This window comes from Hevea brasiliensis, chromosome 9 (assembly GCF_030052815.1).
Source record: "Hevea brasiliensis isolate MT/VB/25A 57/8 chromosome 9, ASM3005281v1, whole genome shotgun sequence".
In the NCBI taxonomy this organism is placed as follows: domain Eukaryota; kingdom Viridiplantae; phylum Streptophyta; class Magnoliopsida; order Malpighiales; family Euphorbiaceae; genus Hevea; species Hevea brasiliensis.
The window spans coordinates 28,827,847-28,847,942 of NC_079501.1; the positions used below are offsets into that span (position 1 = coordinate 28,827,847).

General features: G+C 35.2%; 1 protein-coding gene and 1 non-coding gene across 2 annotated transcripts; one reads left to right on the plus strand and one right to left on the minus strand.

Annotated features, from left to right (window-relative positions):
• Positions 1-3,432: 3,432 nt before the first annotated feature.
• Positions 3,433-3,539, plus strand: LOC131183531 (small nucleolar RNA R71). Its single transcript, XR_009151580.1, has one exon. It is a non-coding gene; the product is annotated as a small nucleolar RNA R71 (small nucleolar RNA).
• Positions 3,540-9,437: 5,898 nt separating this feature from the next.
• LOC110654757 (E3 ubiquitin-protein ligase MPSR1-like) lies at positions 9,438-10,109 on the minus strand. Its single transcript, XM_021810861.1, has one exon. It carries the CDS (start codon positions 10,107-10,109, stop codon positions 9,438-9,440), a length of 672 nt encoding a protein of 223 aa, XP_021666553.1.
• Positions 10,110-20,096: the final 9,987 nt, after the last annotated feature.

A 20,096-nucleotide genomic window follows, 5' to 3' on the forward strand; every position in this document is an offset into this window, starting at 1 on the left:
CTCCATATACAAAATAAATACTGAAACTAATCGTGACACATCAAGTCTGGACTTTTGCAATAGATCCATAACTCATTTTGTCAACCTTGGAGACTGATTTGGTTGTCCCTCTTTATCATTTGTATTGCTCTATCTTAGCTTTTCAATGGATTAAAAAACACTCAATTTGGAGATCCACAACTTTAGAAACACCTAAAAAATACAGCAAAGGTCAAATGCTGAAAATTTCTACATTTAATACAATTATTCCAACAATTATCTAAAAATATGCCTAAATGATAAATATACTTTAATCAACTGAATTATGCATAAAAACATACTAGAAACACTAAATGTGATGGGAGTAAAATTAATAAATTATGCACTTATTAAATTCCCCCACACTTAGTCCATGGTTGTTCTCAAGCATGACCTAAATTCTCAATCAACTCCACTTAGATGTTCCTTAACTTCACCCTATCACAATATTCTCTAATAAAAGATTAAAAGTTTGAAAAAAGAGGCAAGTAAGGTAATAACCATTACAACAAATTCCATCAACACCATACTAATATGTCAATAATTTTCCAACATAAAACAAAAGGCTTAAAATCAATTAAGCTCACACAATTAAAGTTCCATAAAATTTTAAATTAATAAAAATCAAAACACAAGGCTAATTTATCAAGGCACAACAATTATAGCTCTTTGCAAATCTTAGGGGAGATAGAAATGGCTTCTTTTTTTTTTTTTTTTTTTTGAAATTGGTAGTTCTCTATCATCACAGTTACTTTTTTTTTATTTCAACCGTCACCTTCAGAAAAGTACCTTGCTCATATCCTAGCTAGCTTTTGGCCTGAGAATCGACATGGGGTTCATAAAGACCCCTGGTTAGTTTGCTTAACTAAAATAGTAGAGCAATTTTCAAGTTCAACCGTTTATTTCTCCCAATTTATGCATCTACATATTATAAAGTGCCCTGATAGATTAAACAAAGTTTTGAAATATGCATGACATTAGTTTAAAGCACACATAACTAATCATTTCACCATTAAACCAAGCCTAAATGATTTGTGCAGAAAAAAAAATTACTCTATGGTATGGAGAAGAGGGAAAATCCATCATTAAAATTACTATTATCTTGCCTAAAATCTCAAAAATTCAACCTAAAATAGAAAAGTCATTTCAAGGACAAAGCACTTCTCTTTGAGAGTTAATATAGAATCATGAATCTAGCTTATGAGAACAAATTTTATTTTTTTTTATTTTTTTTTAAACAATTAAAAAGATTGCAGCAACAAATTTCTCCTCCCCCACACTTAAAACTTACATTGTCCCCAATGTAAAGCCCAAATGCAAAAGAAAAGAAAAAAAATGCTAGAAAATAAAATAAAATAAGGAAAAGAAAATAAATCTGATTATGGCTAACAAGCCACCCATGGATTGCCTCCCAAGAAGCGTCTTTGTTTAACGTCGTTAGCTTGACATGGTAAAACTCCTTAATCCACTGAATGCTCCTAAAACCCCTCATAAAATGGCTTGAGTTCATGACCGTTGACCTTGAACACTTTGTTAGTTCCTAAACTTTGAATTTCAACTGCACCATAAGGAAACACATCAGTAACAACAAAGGGTCCAATCCAACGAGAACGCAACTTACCAGGCATCAGCTTTAATCTGGAATTATACAATAAAACTTTTTGCCTAATCACAAATTGCTTCCTTAGTTTGTCATGGAATGCCTTTGTCTTTTCTTTAAAGATCCTAGAATTCTCATAAGCCTTAAGGCGAATTTCCTCTAATTCATGCAAATGTGATTTTCTTTCTAACTCATCCTCCATGCTTAACTCAAAAACATCCTGCACAAATGTATCAACAACATCAATAGAAAAGACAGAAAAGACAGAATGATCATCAGTAGGATACTTCATGGAATCAAAGATATTAAATTTGACAGTCTCTCCATCAAACTCCATAGTTAAAGTACCCTCATCCATATCAATTTTTGTCTTGGCAGTTTTTAAGAAAGGTCTTTCAAACAAAATCAAAACTGAATTTGATGAGAGAGCACTATCATCCTCCATATCAAGAATGTAAAAATCTATAGGAAAAATCAATCCTCCAACCTGCACCAACACTTCCTTAACTACTCCCAATGGGTAAGTATTAGAACGATCAGCTAATTTAATAATGACATTGGTTTCTTTCAAAGGACCCAAATTTAAAGTTTGAAAAACTGAATTTGACATAACATTAATAGATGCTCCTAAATCTACCATTGCATATTCAAATTTAGAATCACCTATTCTGCAGGGAGTAAAAAATGAACCTGGATCCTTACACTTAGGAGGTAATTTTTGCTGAATTAATACCGACACATTTTCTCCCACACTGATATTCTCATTATTCCTCAACTTGCACTTTGTAGTGCATAATTTCTTAAGGCATTTAGCATACCTGAGAATTTGTTTGATCGCATCAAGTAAAGGTATATTGACCTCTACCTTCCTGAAGGTCTCTAAAATTTCTTTCTCTTGTTCTTCTTTCTTCGTCTTAGCCAACCTGCAGGGGAATCGAGGAAGAACATAATTATTAACCTTATTCAGTTTAGGTTCAGTATTTACCTCAACTTCAGAAACTTCAGACTCTTTTGCTCCTTGCTTCTTCTTTTTTATTGGCTCATATGGAGTCTGGTTATCAACTTCTTTCCCACTCCGTAACAGTATAGCACTCGTATTTTCTCTAGGGTTCATGACTGTTTGTGATGGAAGCTTTCCAGAGCCTTGAGCTTCCAATTTGCTCATAGATGAAGCTAATTGACCAATCTGTCTCTCTATGTTTTGAATGCTATTTCTAAACTCCTGTTGAAACTGTTGTGTATTGTTAGCCAAAGCTTTAACAATTTCATCAAGTGACATACCTTGATTTGAGGGAGGCGGAGGTGGTTGATTCACTTTTCTCTGCTGCTGGTATCGATTTTGCACTGGTTGATTCCCATAACTTAGATTAAGATGATCTCGCCATCCTGGATTATAAGTATTAGAAAAGGGATCATACCTGTGTTGTGGCTGTCCATAATTTCCTACTGCATAAGCATGTTACATTGATTCATCCTCTTGTAACGCAAGACACATGTCAGTAGCATGACCCAAACCCGAACAAATTCCACATACCTTAACAGTTTGCATTTTCCCTACAGCCAATTGCCTCACTAAAGAAGTTAAATCAGAAATCTATTTTTCAAGGTTAGATGTACTTACCTCATTAACCTTCATAAGTGTGTGATCCATTCTCATTCCAAACTGCTGAGAGTTTGCTGCCATGTTAGTAATCAGCCTCCTTGCTTCATCTGGCGTTTTGTTAACCAAAGCTCCTCCACTAGCAACATCTATCATACTGCAGTCCATTAGTAGAAATCCCTCACATAAATACTAAATCAACAGCTGCTCACTTATTTGATGATGGGGACAGCTTGCACATAGCTTCTTAAATCGCTCCCAATACTCATACAAACTCTCTCCATTGTACTACCGGATGCCACAAATTTCTTTTCTTATATTAGCAGCACGGGAAGCAGGAAAATACTTCTCCAAAAATATCTGCTTCATCCCATTCCATGAGTTGACAGATCCAGAAGGAAGGTAATACAACCAATCCTTAACTGTGCCCTCTAGTGAGAAAGGGAAAGCTCGAAGCTTGATTTGATCCTCTGAAACTCCTTAAGGTTTCATGCTGGAACACACAACATGAAATTCTTTTAAATGCTTATGTGGATCCTCACCTGCAAGACCATGAAACTTAGGCAACAAATGGATTAGTCCAGATTTCAACTCAAAAGCAACATTTAAAACAATGTATTGAATACACAAAGGCTGTTGGTTTAGATCAGGAGCAGCAAACTCTTTCAAAGTTCTAGCAGCCATAGTTTTATTTTCAGAATTTGAATCTGAATCTGTATCCAAACTTAATTCCCTTAGAGATTGGACTCCTTCAGATGTACTCAGAATCTACTTAGCCTGTTTAGCCAATTTTCTCAACTGTTTAGCTATTTTTTTTTACTTCTGGATCAAAGATCAACTCACCAGATTGAGAAATTCTTGTCATAAATAAAAAGAAATCAAAGTAAAAATAGAAAAATGCCTCAAAACCCTAGAAAATGATAGAATTTGGCCTCAAGAGGGTGGGGCCAAAGAATCCTATGGATTGATTGGTCTTGATCAGAATGTCATTTCCTTCAAAATAGGTATGGGCCGCCCTCCAAATTCAATTAAACTTCTTAATGAATAGTAACACCGTAAAATTTTTTTTTCCTTTTTCTTTTTTCGAAAACCTGAAAACAGCAACAACTCACAAATAAAATTAATAATAGAATATCCTAACACTAAAAACACGAAATCCAATAAATTTCAATACCCGGCAATGGCGCCAAAATTCTTGATGGTTGTCGATTCCATTAGAAATTAAATTAACTGAAATTACCAGTAATGAAATATTTTCTGCAATAAGTGGTAAGTCCAGGTTGAACCCTAGAGACTGAATTATTAAATTTTGTGCACTTGTGTAATGGAAAAAGAAACAAAGGTTGGGGGGAGGGGGGCGTAATTCGCAATCCAAAGAAGAAATTAAAAATAAAAAATTAAGATCTAAAATTAAATAAGAAACTCTCAAATTAAACAAACATCAGTCCAAGGTAATTCGCATTCCAATGCATTGATTCGATCATAGACAAAAGAAATACAATCATCTCTTATTGAATACTTAACGTAGATTTACCAAACAGTGAGGTAAACCCCTAACTTCTCATCAATTCGAGCCTAGCACTCTTATTGATTCTAATTATTAACTGAATTGGTATTAAGCAATCCTCATCAAATTAATAACTACTTTAAGAATAGGAAGTAGTTAAGCAGAACAATAATTTACAAAGCATAAATCATTTAATTCACCCTATTATTTTCTTAGGTTATTATCGAAAACTGGGATCACAATCAATAAAACCTAGTTGCTACTCATGTTCAATCTTATACAACAATTACGGATTATGAAGATGAACTAGCAATTGATCAAATCAAATAATTAACTAATAGGCCTTTTTAGCAAATCATTCAATAGATCAAAAACAATTAAATCAGAAAATAATAGATATTCAAAAAGACATAAATTAAATTAAGAACCTGGTCTCACAAATCACACATAAGAACTTGAATCTCTTGAACTGAATTAAAAACTTAGCTACTCATGTTCATGGCTTACAGAAAAATAAAGGAAAAATAAAGAAGAAATCTAAAAAAAAGAATGGAGAATGAAGGTGTTTTTTTGAGGTCGAGAGGCTGCTGAATGGTGCGTTTTAGCTGCTGCCCAAAGACGCATTTATAATAAAAAACCTAATCCCAAAGATAGAAACCAAACTAGGAAAAGTTTTGAAATTCAAAAGACAGATTTTCAGCCTGCATTCACGTCTTTGAAATCAAGGCCAATTTTCAGTGACTTCCTTTCCGAATCTGTCTCTGCCCTCTTCAGGAAAGTTGTAGCCCTATTTCTTAGCTCTCCAACAGGTACTCATTTGCCCAAATCCGAGGTCTACAGCTCAAGTTAAGGTCCAAAAACTGGGACTGGTTCAGATAAATGGTCCAGCCCATAGTGACAACTTCATTGTCGTTTTTGACAATTAAAATGGCCTCATCTTGCTTCTAGCCCTGCATAGAAGTTGTAGAGGTAGCTCTTAAGGTTCAATTGGGTTTGGGCTTGCTTCATTTGGATGTCTGGAACTCTATATACAAAATAAATACTGAAACTGGTCATGACACATCAAGTCTGAGCTTTTGTAATAGATCCATAACTCATTTTATCAACCTTAGAGACTAATTTGGGCTTTGGTCCCTTTATCATTTGTAGCGCTCTATCTTAGCTTTTCAATGGATTAAACAGCACTCACTTTGGAGACCCACAACTTTAGAAACACCTGAAAAATACAGCAAAGGTCAAATGCTGAAAATTTCTCCATTTAACACAATTATTCCAATAATTATCTAAAAATATGCCTAAATGATAAATATACTTTAATCAACTGAATTATGCATAAAAACACACTAGAAAAACTAAATGTGATGGGAATAAAATTAATAAATTATGCACTTATCAATATTTATATATAAAAAAAAGAGTTTGAAAAATCAAAGTTACCAAAGATGCAACCCACAGAACACATATCGATAACAGTAGAGCAATGCGTGTAGGCAAGAAAGAACTCAGGAGCCCGATACCAAAAAGTGGCAATCTCGTGGGTGTAGATTTTAAGGGAACAGTGAAAGCGACCAAGATCAAGATCAATAATATTGTGAGGAAGAGGAAGCTATGAATGAGAGAAAAAGTTAGAGGCCTAAGGTTAGTGCTTTTGCGGTGGGAATTAATAAACTTCTTGAGATCAATGATTCTCTACCATAATAGAGCATAACTTTGGATCCTCAATCTTAGCAAATGAAAAAGGACAGTGATGCTTCACCTTCCTTCCATTTGAGCACACAATCAAAGCGGAAGAGTCCAGAGTGCAGCGACAAAAAACGAAAGGTCTTATTTCACCTTCCATCAGAGGAGTTCGAGGAGGAAGAATGAGGAGTTTAACTAGATGAACAAAAAACTCCCAACCTTCTTCTCTTATCTACCCTTAGTTTCTCTCTCTCTCTCTCTCTCTCATAGATTTTGCATATCCAGAGAACATCTGTCCAAATCTCATATATCTGTCAGTAAGGTGTATAGAGAAACTGCCAAAAAGATTAATTCAACCAATTCGAATAAATTCAAATTGAAATTATTGATTTTATACATTTAAATATTAATTATGGTTTGAAAATAAATATAAATCAAATTTTCAATTTGGGTTTCAAATTGATATAATAAAAATTTAACATATATATATATATATATATATATATATATATATATATAAAGAAATATGTGAATAATTTTATTTTATATTTTATTCTTATTTATATTTATTAAATAATACATCTTAAGTTAATATTTTATTTTGATAATATGTATGAAAAATATTTCATAAGAATTGAATTATAAAAGTTTAAAAAGTATTATTTATAAGTAAAAACTGTTCAAACCAAACTCAACCTGATTAATGTGAAACTAAACATATGCGATTTTATAATTTAATTTATTAATTTCAATTTAAATACTAATCATAATTAACTATTTCGATTTGATTTAGTAAAATATTTTTAACTTGTCTAAATTTGTTCATGTACACCCCTATTTGTCAGAGACATGGAGTAGTATCAAATAGGAAGAACATTGTTAATCTAGAGCATGGGCAATGGATATGCAGGAAAAAGGCTTAAAACATCGTGGATTTAGGTCTAGGTCATGGGGAAAAAAGTCAAGTAAACAAAGTCAAAAGTTTAAAGGTGTCATAAGAAAATACAAAGAAATTGAGGCTAGAAAGACATAAAGCCTAAGGTATTTGAAGGTACGAACTATGTGACAAAAGTAAGAACCATGTGACAATATGTAATTTCCATTGGCAAAATAAATTTGGTTTCACTGTTCCTAAGGGAACACAGTTTTAATGTCTTATAATGGAAGAGCTATTTTATGATAATAAAACATCTATTTTTCTTTCTTTTTTTTTTGTCGATATCTGTTCTTAATTTTTTTTTATAAAGAAAAGCAACTTCACTATAAAAAATGCAAACTTCAAGAAAATAGAACACTGACTTCAAACTATTCACTACTAGGAAACTGATTTGACAAATTTATTGTAATTTCAAGACTAGAACTGAAAACTGGGGCAAAATCATCAACATTTAATCTTCAAGTCTCATCGACAAGTGGGGCATGAATTCCGAACCTTCAACCAATGAGAGATGCACCATTCGTGAAATATATGAGAGCATGACATCCTTGTCAACATGAACTAGGCACCAGATAATCCCTCTAAACAAATTACACAGTCACTGCCCTCCTCCTTCACAAAAAACCTCCACTTATTCAACTTATTAAGCGCGGAGCTCGCTGCACTTTTGGGAATCGCATGTTGGCCCACTTCGCCCTTTATCATGGTCTGATCAATAGTATCTACATCAAGCAAGTCTTCATGGATAATCTGCACGTCGGCCACCACCACATGAAATCCCAAGAAAGGGTCTTTATTGGCTATAAAAATAAGGAAGCTAGCAATGCGACAAGACAAGAATTCGCGTAATGAGTCGTCAAAATTGAAGCAAGAAAACAAGTCATCAAGATAGCATCGATAAAATGGCTGACCAAGTAGGTGAAGAGGATGATGGAGGTTGGAGGGAAAAGAGGAGGTTGGAGCAAACGGGCAGGCTTGCATCTTGATCAGGTCTCCTTCAAGATTTCTGAGCAGTTTTCAATAATTGAAGTGGAAGCGAAGCTCGAGAAAAAAAATGGGTGACTGCATGGGATTGATGAACTTGCTTATAGAAGAATTTAAGATGACATCAATTCTTCTAGCACTCATCTTGAAAGATGACTGAAACCACTGGGTATTGAGAATACAAATGAGGAATTTTCTTAGTTTTGGGTTATATATAGGTTTGTAATCACATTGTATCTCTTTTTCTTTTTTTCCCGGTGGAGATTATTATTGGTTTCACAATCCATACCGGATTTGAAGTTTCCGACGTAATTAATAATCATTCTTAATTTGGTAAATATTACTTGAAATCTAATCTGACAGACAAGAGTGGACTTATATATATGTCGGAAATTTATTTAAATGATTGATCAGAAAATATTTTGTAAATATATATTAATTAAAAATTATTAAAAATTAATTTAAATTTAATATTTTAATTAAAAATATTAAAATAATAAAATAATTTTTAATAACATTAAAAGTAATATTTTTAAAAAATATAGTTTTTAACCTCTAAAATTTAATGTCAAATGGGCCCTAAATTTGCAGCAATTACATTTTAAAAAAAATAAAAATTTGCAATTACATTTACAAAATTATTTTTCTCCTAAGATGGCTAGATTTCTTGTAAGCTTGAAAATAAAATCACGAGTTAGATCTTTTTCTTAGATTAAGGGCAAAAGAGCAGAAATTCTTGTAATGTAGACTGCAGAGAATGGTCAGAGAATCGTCCTGATTCTGTATTATACATGCTCAATCTTCATTAATTAGCATAAACATTAAACAATCTCATAAATTCTGGGTCAAAATGAGCAAACTGATTGGCTAAGTCACTCGCACCATCATTCAATACAATTATCAATCAATACAATTAAGGGTAAAGAAAAGCAACTTCATTTTTAAAAAAATGCAGACTTTTAACAGAATAGAATATTGAATCCGATAACCCCTTCAAACTGGCCATTGCTAGGCAGCTGATTTGATGAATATAATCTAATTTCAAGACTAGAATTGAAAACTGTGGCAGAAAACAAAAAGTGGCCTCTGAAAACAGTACAATCATCAGCATTCAATCCTCAAGTTCCCGTCGACAACTGGGGCACGAATTCCGAACCTTCAACCAGCGAGAGATGCATCGTTCATGAAATATATGAGAGCACGGCATCTTTGTGAGTGGGAATCTGGCTCCAGATAATTCTTCTAAACAAATCGCACAGTCACCGCCCTCCTTCGCAGCGAAAAACCTCCACTTCCTCAACTGGTTCAGCACGGAACTTGATGCACTTCTGGGAATCACTTCTTGGCTCACTTCGTCCATTATCATCGTCAAATCAATGGGATTTGCATCAAGCAAGTCTTCATGGATAATATTTACGTCGGCCACCACAGGAAACCCCAAGAAAGGGTGCCTATTAGCCAAAAAGATGAGGAAGTTTGCAATGCGATAAGTCAAGAATTCGCGCAATTGGTAGTCAAAAACGAAGCAAGAAAACAGTTCATCAAGATGGCGTCGGCAGAGTGGTAGATCAAGTAGGCGAAGAGGTTGAATCTGGAAGGGAAAAGAGGAGGTTGGAGCAGTTGGATAGGCCTCCATCTCGATCAGTTCTCCTGCAAGGTTTCTGAGCAATTTTCGGTAATTGAAGTGGAAGCGAAGCTCGAGAAACAAATTGGGAGGCTGAGTGGGATTGAGGAACTTGCTTATAGAAGAATTTAGGTTGACTTCAATTCTTCTAGCACTCATCTTGAAAGCGGACTGAAACCACTGAGTATTGTATGAGGAGTTTTCTTGGTTTTGGATTATATATATAGGTGTAGTTAGTGTCCTTTTCCTGTCGGTGGAGATTACACCGTTAGTTTCATAACCCATGTGGGATTTGGAGTTTCCCACGTATCTTAGTAATTAATGATTCTTGATTTGTTTATTTATTTAGATAATGGAACATGAGATTTGGATAAACATTACTTTTAATTATCTAATCGAACGGATAAGAGTGGACCTGTATATAAGGAAAGTGAGTTCCTAAAAGGAAAGAATTTATTAAATCCATACTGACTAAATCGGATATAAAATCAAACACAGCACAAGGAATATTAATGAGAGAAAATAATTGATAAACAAAAATCAAATAAATCATTCCATAAATGAGGATTCGATTCTCAAGTCATATATGGTTCGTAAACTCTAAACTTTTCCAACTAATATAATGAACAATGTGATGGCAGCACAACAAAGAATTTCATCGATACATAAAGAATCAAAGAATAATAAACATAAAACTGACCTCAAATTCTATATGTGCATTTTATATATAATTTACTCTAATTAATATGTGTATTTTATTTAATGTATGCTACTTTTCATGAAAAATCAGGTTTAAATATAAATTTTTTTTATTAAGTTTTTACTAAATTTTTGAAAAACCTATTAATGAGTTCAAATTTTAATTGAAGAGAAATTTAAAAAAAAAAAACTCAATGTAAAAATATACATGGTTCTACAATTTTATTCTTTTAAGAAAAATAAGAGAAAAAACAATTCTATGAAAATTTATGAAGAACTTATGTATTTTACTTTTTCATTTTCACAGAATTTGTAATATGAAGAACTTATATAAATTATTTAATTTATATGTTCTTATATTATATATCATATATTTTGATTCACATAATGATATAAAAAGCTAATAAACTGACCTAGCTAAGCTCGCCCATCCGAATTTAGAACTGAATAAAGCCCATCCATTCAAGCTCAGAATCGGGCAGAGCTCACCTTTCGATCTCAAAACCCAACACCTAAAAGGACCGAGCCGAGGAGATTTCTGGTAACGTTCCTTACCTATTTCAAAAGATCGGACAAATCGGAGAGATCAGTACTCTCTTCGAGTTCGAGCCAAACAAAGACCACGCCACTAATCACGCTTAATTTCAAGCATAATCTAAGGATGATTATCATTATAACTTAAATAGAGAATTGGCGAAGATCTAGCCAACATTTCATTCCAATCACTATATAAACAAGGTAAAGCTTTAGAAACAGGTATGCAAACAAAACACTCGTTTCTATCATACTGAATGCTTGATTCATAATCCTATTACTGACTTGAGCATCGGAGTGGTTAACAACTACCACTGGCTCTCACTTGTTCTTTGATTTTTAGGAGCCTCAATCTGGTCAAATCTAGTATCTAGGAAATCCACAGCAGCATCAGTTGGCACCGTCTGTGGAAAAAAAACCACCGGCTGTTCTTTCCCCCACTTTCTTATTAAAACTTTGTTTGTGGTTTTCTCTGGAAAATATTTGATTTCATTCATAACAGTTTCATGGCTAACACAAGTTCAAACTCCAGAAAGACGCCTTTAGAAATCTTAGGTGACATGGATACTTTGCCAATAGCAATAAACCCACAACCAAATGTAGCAGCCGATGCAACCTAGCCAGTAGGCCTCTTCGATCCCGATTCTATGATAAAAAAAAATAAAGAAAATAGAAGCTATGCTAGAATTATTAAAGAGAGAATACAAGCAAAATATTAAGGGTAGCACCCCTGATACACCTATGATAATACTGCCACCTCCACGTTCCGTAACCACCATACCATATGGAAAGCCGGTTAGAGAAGTAAAATCTGGAAATAGAAGTGTAAGGCAAAGAGAGTTTATTACAATGATGACGAATCAGATTCTGAACAAAGTACTCATACCTAGAAAATTGCACGAGCAATCAAGAAATTCTAGAAGAATTGCCACGATGGTGATTATGGAGTGGGAAATGGTTCACCATTGAGTGAAGAAATATTATCAGAAATTTTTTCACTAAAATTTTAACTACTAACTCTAGAAAAATATGATGGGACCTCTGACCCTAGGAGTCACTTGACAAACTTTCATACAATGATGCTTTTACAGATTGTTAATAATTTTATTTTGTGCAGGGTTTTTCTAACATTGGCAGGACTAGTCTAGAAGTGGTATCAAAGACTCCCAGATAGTTCTATAGAGAACTTTGAGTAGCTGGCAAGCTCATTTAAGCAGAAATTTGTGAGCTGCATTCCACCCAAAAAGTTGTCATCTGACCCTAGGAAGATTCAACAAGCAAAAGAAGAATCTCTCAGAGAGTATGTATTTAGGTTCGACGCATAAGCCATCCAGATAGAAAACCTTAACCACGAAATAGCCAATGAGGTGATAAAAAAGGGGATCCAAAAATAACAGTTTTGTGGATTCCCAAATAAAAAATCTAGCTTTGGACTACAAGTAACTGATGGAACGAGCAAAGAAATACATCAAATTAGATGATGAAAGAACAGCCTTAAAAGAGGAAAGGCATGCAGGCTAAAGTTCAGAAAGAACAGATGAAAAAAGATGCAGTGATTGACAAGCTTATGTTTGGACTGGAACCTCTCGATGAGATCGGTATAGCTCATAAATGTTGCTGACAAACTCCAAAGCCTAGGTATTAATGTGGATACAGAAGAATGTCCAAGAAATCAAATGGCCACAGAAGATGAAACCAAAAATTACAAATCAAAGAGACAAAAAGAAGTACTGTTATTTTCACGATGATCACAGACATACCACAGATAAATGTCGACAGCTAAAGGATAAAATTGAAAGACTCATTCGATAAGGAAATCTCAAAAGGTTTGCAAGAATAGAAGGAAGATAGGACAAATTAAAATATAAGAGCCAGGAAAAGCATGACATAGAAAAGCCCATTGAAGTCATAGATCTCTTATTAGGAGGACCAGGAGGGCATAAAAGTAATAGTAAAAGGGTAGCTGAGACTCTCAACTTGGAAAATGTATTTTTCATCGACACATAATCCATTTCCAAGGATTTGATCATTTTTTAGCCAAAAGACTATGAAAATGTTAAAAGACTTTATTTTGATTCTTTGGTGATTAATATTTTATTGAACAAGTACATGGTATGAAGAGTTCTCATCGACATAGGTAATTCAATCAACCTAATCACATTGGAAGTTTACGAGAAGCTAAGATTAAGGAAAGCAAATCTCACCAAAGTAATGTTCCCCTTGGTCAGACTAGGAGACAAGACCGTGCCAATAGCTAAAACCAAAAAGTTAACAGTAATCTTAGGCGATGAAGTCCACAAGTGTACAATATATGTGGAGTTCATAGTAGTGGACATCACTCTTTTCTATAATGCCATCTTAGGACGACCAATTTTAAATGGTAATAATATCTTGATTAACATGGATTGTTTGTGTTTGAAACTTTCAACACTAGGTGGAATAGCCATGGTAAGAGGGAGCTAGAAATTAGCCCAGGAATGCTACAACTGATCTACAAAAGTAGCGAGCAAGGTCATACTACCAATCGATCTCCTGAAAAAACTAGAAAGTACATCTCTTTAGAGCTAGGAGATTACATAGAAGAGGTCAATCTCCACATGGGAAAAAAGATTATGATCGGTACCGTGTTACAAGGTCTGAACAAGGACGACCTCATTAAAACGGTTGCTGAGAGATCATCCACCTTTGCTTGGAGTTTAAAAAAAGTGCTAGGAGTATATCTGACAATCAAGGTTCACAACCTCAATGTTGATCCAAACACCAAGCCAGTACAATAAAAGAAAAAGAAAATTATGGTAGATAGGCAGTAAATCATTACAGAGGATGTCCAAAAGCTATTAAAAGAGAGTCTCATAAGGGAGTTCAAATACCTAACATAGCTAGCGAGCATGGTCTTAGTCAAAAAGCCGAACAACAAATGGAGGATGTGCGTCGACTTTACCAATCTCAACAGAGCAAGCCCAAAAGACTATTACCCTCTACTAATAATTGATAAGCTAGTAGACTCCATAGTAGGACATTCTGTATGCTCTCTAGTAGATGCCATCTCAGGATCCATTAGATAAAGATGGATCCTGAAGACAAGGAAAAGACAGCATTCATCATGGGCATAGGCGTCTTTTATTATAAGGTAATGCCTTTTAATCTTAAAAATACAGGTGCAACTTACCAAAGATTGGTTAGCAAAATGTTCAAAAAGTTATTTGGTAAGACGATAGAGGTATAAGTAGATGACATGACCATAAAGAGCAAAAATCTAGAAGATCATTCAAAAGATATCGCAGAGACATTCAACATATTCGATAAAGTTAGAATGAAGCTGAACTCGAAAAAATGCACACTCAGAGTCAAAGCGAGAAATTTTTTGGGATTTTTAATCTCAAAGAAAGGAATAGAGGCCAACCCTAAAGAAATCAAGGCCATTATGGAGATGAAGCCACCGAGAAGCATCAAAGAAATTCAAAGATTGAGAGGGAGAATAATCACACCTGGGCACTTTATGTCGTGCTCAGTAACAAAATGTTTACCCTTTTAAAAAGAACTCAAAGTAAAAAAGAGCTTCAATTCGATGAATTCAAATTTTTTTTAACAAACCCTCCTCTATTGGACTCGCCTAGACAATGCGAGATCCTATATCTTTATCTTGCAGTGACCAAGGAGACTGTGAGCTCGGTTCTAGTGAAAGAAGAAAACGAACAGCGAAGACCAATTTACTATATGAGCCAAGTTATGAAAAGAGTCGGACTCAACTATCTAACCTTGGAAAAATTATCCATTGTTGTGCTATCAGCAAACACAAAGTTAAGACTATACTTCGAGTCCCACACCATTGACGTACGCACAAACTACCCATTAAGAAAGATCTTGCAAAAGCTAAACACATCAAGTTACTTATCCACTTGGTCAGTAATATTGGGAGCCAAAGACATCAGGTATGTTCCTCAAATAGCCCTAAAAGAGTAGGTCCTTACTTATTTCATTATTGAACTCACACTATTACCGAAAGTAAAAATAGAGTAGAAGGTAACATGGAGCATTTGGGTCGACGAAGCAGCAAGCACCAATGGATTTGGAATTGGTTTCGTTTTGGAAGGCCCTCAAGGCATAAAACTAAAATACATCGCACAGCTAAACTTCTAGGCTATAAACAACGCAGTCAAGTGCGAAGGCTATGTTGATCACCCTAGGCATAATCAAGGAGGTAAGAACCCCTAATGTTATTATATATTCTAACTCTCAGTTGGTAGTGAATCAGTGTCAGGGTAACTTCTAAGTGTGAATCCGAACCTAAGGAAGTACGAAGCTAGATTACAATAGTTAATAGCCCAGATCTGATCTAACTTTGGAGATGTCACAATTGTACAAATCCCTAAAGGAGAGATTTGTGATGCCGACACCCTAGCCAAAATGGTAGCAGCAGGGGAGCAACACTTATCTCAATGAATCCACCTTGAGCAAATAAGTCAACCAATATTTAATTAACCAGGAAGAGATCCTCCCAATCGACATCATTTCAACATGGATATCCCTAATCTTTAATCATCTCGACTATGGGACATTGCTCGATGAACCTTTAGAGGTAAAGAAGACAATACAAAAGTCATCAGGTTACAGTGTTCTCAACGATCAACTCTATAGGAAGTCTTTAACACAACTATGGCTAAAATGCATTTCAACCGAAGAAAAAGCACCAGTCCTATTCGATATTCATGAGGGACTATGTGAAAGCCATGAAGGAGCTCGGACAATTGCTAAAAAAGCATTCTGACAAGGGTACTTTTGGCTTACAGCAGTAGACGATACCAAGAATCTAGTTCAGCAATGCAAAAAATGCCAAGAGCATTGTTTCATCCCTCGAACCCTTGCAGAAAAGTTGACAGCAATCGAAAGCCCTTGGCCATTTTACCAGTGAGGGATAGATGTACTCGAACCATTCCCAAAAGATGCTGGATCCATACATACATCATCGTTGCCATAGACCACTTCACCAAATGGCCCAAAGCAGAAGCAACACAACTCATCACTGCCGATAAGGCCATATCTTTTATCAAGAAAAACATCTTTTACCACTGTGGCATCCCCAAAGTCATCATCACAGACAATGAAACTCAATTCAAAGGACATTAATTTAAAGGATTTTACGCAAAATGGGGAATCAACCTCAAATTTACTTCAACATATCATCCGTAATCCAATGACGTGATAGAAGTTGCTAACTGAACTATCTTAAGTGGACTAAAAAAAAGACTAGACAAAGCAAAAGGATAATGGCTAGAGGAGCTCCCATTTATATTATGGGCATTCCAAACTACTCCCAGATCAGTAACCGGTGAAACTCCTTTCTTCTTGGCATACATCTTAGAGGTAGTAATCCTCGTAAAGATCAGCATCTTAAGCTCCCAAATAGAGAATCCAGAAGCAGCAATGAAAAATGAAGACCTCAGATTCAATCTTGATCTAGCAAAGATAGTAAAAGACCAAGCTTTCATTAAGATAGCAGAATATCGTCAGAGAATGACAAGCATATATAACTAGAAAGTAAAACACAGATCCTTTACTGTTGGTGATCTAGTTATGAAAAGACTAGATATTTGAGGAGACATTATAAGAACAGGAAAGCTAGGCAGCAACTGGGAAGGACCATATGTAATTTCAAAAGTTATCTGCCTAGGAGCTTATAAGATCGCTTACTTAGGTGGGAACGAACTCCCACTGGCATGAAATGTTTGTAACTTGAAAAAATATTATCAATAAATGAATTCATATTCAATTTTCAATAAGAATCACTCAATCTTCAAAGAAACATCCAATCCACACACATAATCGCTAATCTCTAAAAAGATTAGAAGCATAAAGACCTCATCTGAGGCACAGAGACCTCATTTGAGGCTTAAAGACCTTATTCGAGGTGCAAAGACCTCATTCGAGGCACAAATCCTAACAAAGGCATAGCTCTTATGAAATCTCACTCAACCATATCGAGCTTTCATCAATAAAAATTAGTTGTCCTACTAAAGGTTTGGATTTCTAAAGATTTTTTTACACTAAGTTAGGAAATACAAAAGGATTGATCTTCCAAATAAATAAATAAAAAGAAAAAGAAGAAGAAAGAAGTTAGCATCAACAGTCTTAAACAAAAAGAGGATGAGAACAAAAGAGTCATGTTTCATTAAATTAAAGGGTAAGTACAAAGTCATTCGGTGGGTGGATCCCCACCTGCCTGCACATCGTCATTTACACTAATAGAACCCCTAGCCTACTCATCCTCACTCTCACTTTTGGCTTCAGCACCAGGGGCAAGCTTCTCAAGCCAGGCGAAGTCTTCATTCGGGTAACACTTTAGTAGCTCAATAAGAAGGTTAGTATGGGCTTGCATAAAGGCGCTGGCCTCCTTTTTAATTACTTCATTTTCTTTATCCTTCAACTTTTCAAAAGATTTAACCAGGTCAGTAGCCTGACTCGCTTGGCATCCACCAGCTCTTTCTATAGCTTTGGTAACCACCTTCAACATCTCTCGCCTGAGGAAGTTCATCTTCTCTTTTTTACTATATATTGGGTGGCAACTGCTTCCAAGCTCCAGCTCATGGATTGATTAAGGAGATTGTTAATACTCTCTAGACCCATCCAAGCTCGTTCTTCCAGAAGGCATAAAGTTACAGTAGTAGCCCTCGCCAGTCAATGTTGCCCTTCATGGGCTGGTTACTCTCTAGAGACCAGGAAAGCACTTAAGCACCCCAGGAGATAGGTTGCCTAGATGAACCACCTCCTAAAGGGGTAGAAACTGGCAGTTGATATGAAAGCTAATCTTGAATTGGAGGTGAACCAATATCGGTAGGCTCATTTTGAATATGAGCCAATGAGCCTGTCTCTTTAGCTCGGCCCCTCTTCTATGGCTGTTGTTCTCCTGCCTTCACAGCAACAGTGGCCTATTTCTTTTGGAGAACTCATTTGGCGAGCTTCCTTTTCCTCTTCTTTACAACTCTTTCAACCTCAGTCCTGCCATATCTGCACACAAAAAGAAATTAGTGAGTTCATACTGAGTTAAGAGAGCAAGAACTAGGGTTTTTACCCTTTCTAGGTCCAAGATCGAAAAGTTACAATGGGACACTCTCCCTAGTAATATTGGCCAACTACCACTTCAGTTTGGCACTCACAACATTGGCTTTTAAAAACTGAGAGGTGTTGGCTTGACTTTTCAACTCCATTACTACCGCCTCTTAATCCATATTCAGGACAATGTCTCTTCAAGGCCTCTCAACCAAATAATTCCAGCTCCTCGAAACACCCTCAAAACTATGCGAATTTTTTCTTTGAAGTACAAAAAAATTGTCTTTCCAATTTTTTAAAGAAGACAGGAATTCAGTGAAAAGCCCATAGTTCGGCTTTGCCTGAAAAAACCAATATTCATCATTTTTTTTGTCACCCAAGGTAATGAAGATCAGTAAAGGTTTTCACTGTAAGAGTCAAATTTTTAGCCCAGCACAGACCTCGAAAGGCCATTAGTGTTCGCCAGGAGTTCAGATGAAGCTGAGCTACACAAATGCAATGATAATTTAGCACATCCCTATAAAATTGCTCCAAGAGAAAACGCAAACCAGACTTCAACTGTTCCTCATAAACTATGATCTGATCTCCTTCCTTGAAACTATGATCGGTGCTAAAGTCCTCATGACACTTGATCAGCTCAAAAATGTTCCCTGAGAGATTGAACTCTTTTCTTATTCTGTTTAGATCTGAGGATGGCAGAACTGTTGGAACCTCATCTACCGGTAGTGATTCTTTTCTCAGTTTCTGAGCTATCTTTTTGCTAGGATCAACAGATTTATAAAGATTTGGCCCAGTCCGCACTTCTTTTACCTCATCCCTCCCACTAGTTCCCACATTATTGTCAGAACTCCATGAAAATTGAACAAACGGAGTACTCACCATTCTTTGACTATCGGTGTCACTCATCCTTAAAAGGGAAAAAGAGTAATAAAGAAGAAGAAAATTGTGACACCCCTTACGCGACTACAGTGTAGCCGAGCAAGTTATGCCACTCAGTGTGCGGAGCACTCTATTTTTATCTTAATTAATTTTTTATCATAATTTTGAATATAACTTGTGAAATATAATTCATTTTAAGCCATTTATCAAAATTATTATTTCTTTGAGGTTCCGGAAATTTTAAAGAAAATCAGGACGCAGAAATAAAAAATGGAGAAAGCAGTTCTTGAACACATTGAAAAACACTTCCTATATTCATTTTCCATCATCTCAACTCCATTTATCAAATTCTCAATCAGTTCTCATTCATCCATCTCATATGATACCATGCATAATTCATATATAAACATTCACTTTTCCATTTACAACCACACTTTTCATTATTTACATGAATATCAAAATACATTACATAAGTTTCAAATACATATGAGAAAATAAAATCAATTACAAAATACCAAAATGACATCTAGCGTCCTACCAATGCGAGGTGACACGCACTATGCGTGCTCTGTCAATCTTGCTAAGCATAAAGCTTAGTGGTGCAAATAATAAAATAGAAAGAAATAATATGCAATATAAAAATCATAATTTCTTAGCCATTGTGTTCATAAGAACTGAATAATTACCAACTTAGTGTTTAGTCGAGGGCTAATTACGTTTTATGGTATTAACTTCTTCATGCATTTTGTTAATTATTTTCTTCATGATCTTGAGTTTCTTTGTATTCTATCGTAATCATTCCTGATATTTAATTTTCGTATTTTCTTTAACAATCAGTTCATTTACAGTTATACTTTTCCATGCCCAAGTAACATATGATAATGTGTCGTTGGCACACCGCGGTGCCTCGGGCGTCATACCATGGGACACGCCTACCACGTATGGTATGGCTAAAAAGCCATGATATCACATAATCGGGCATAAAAG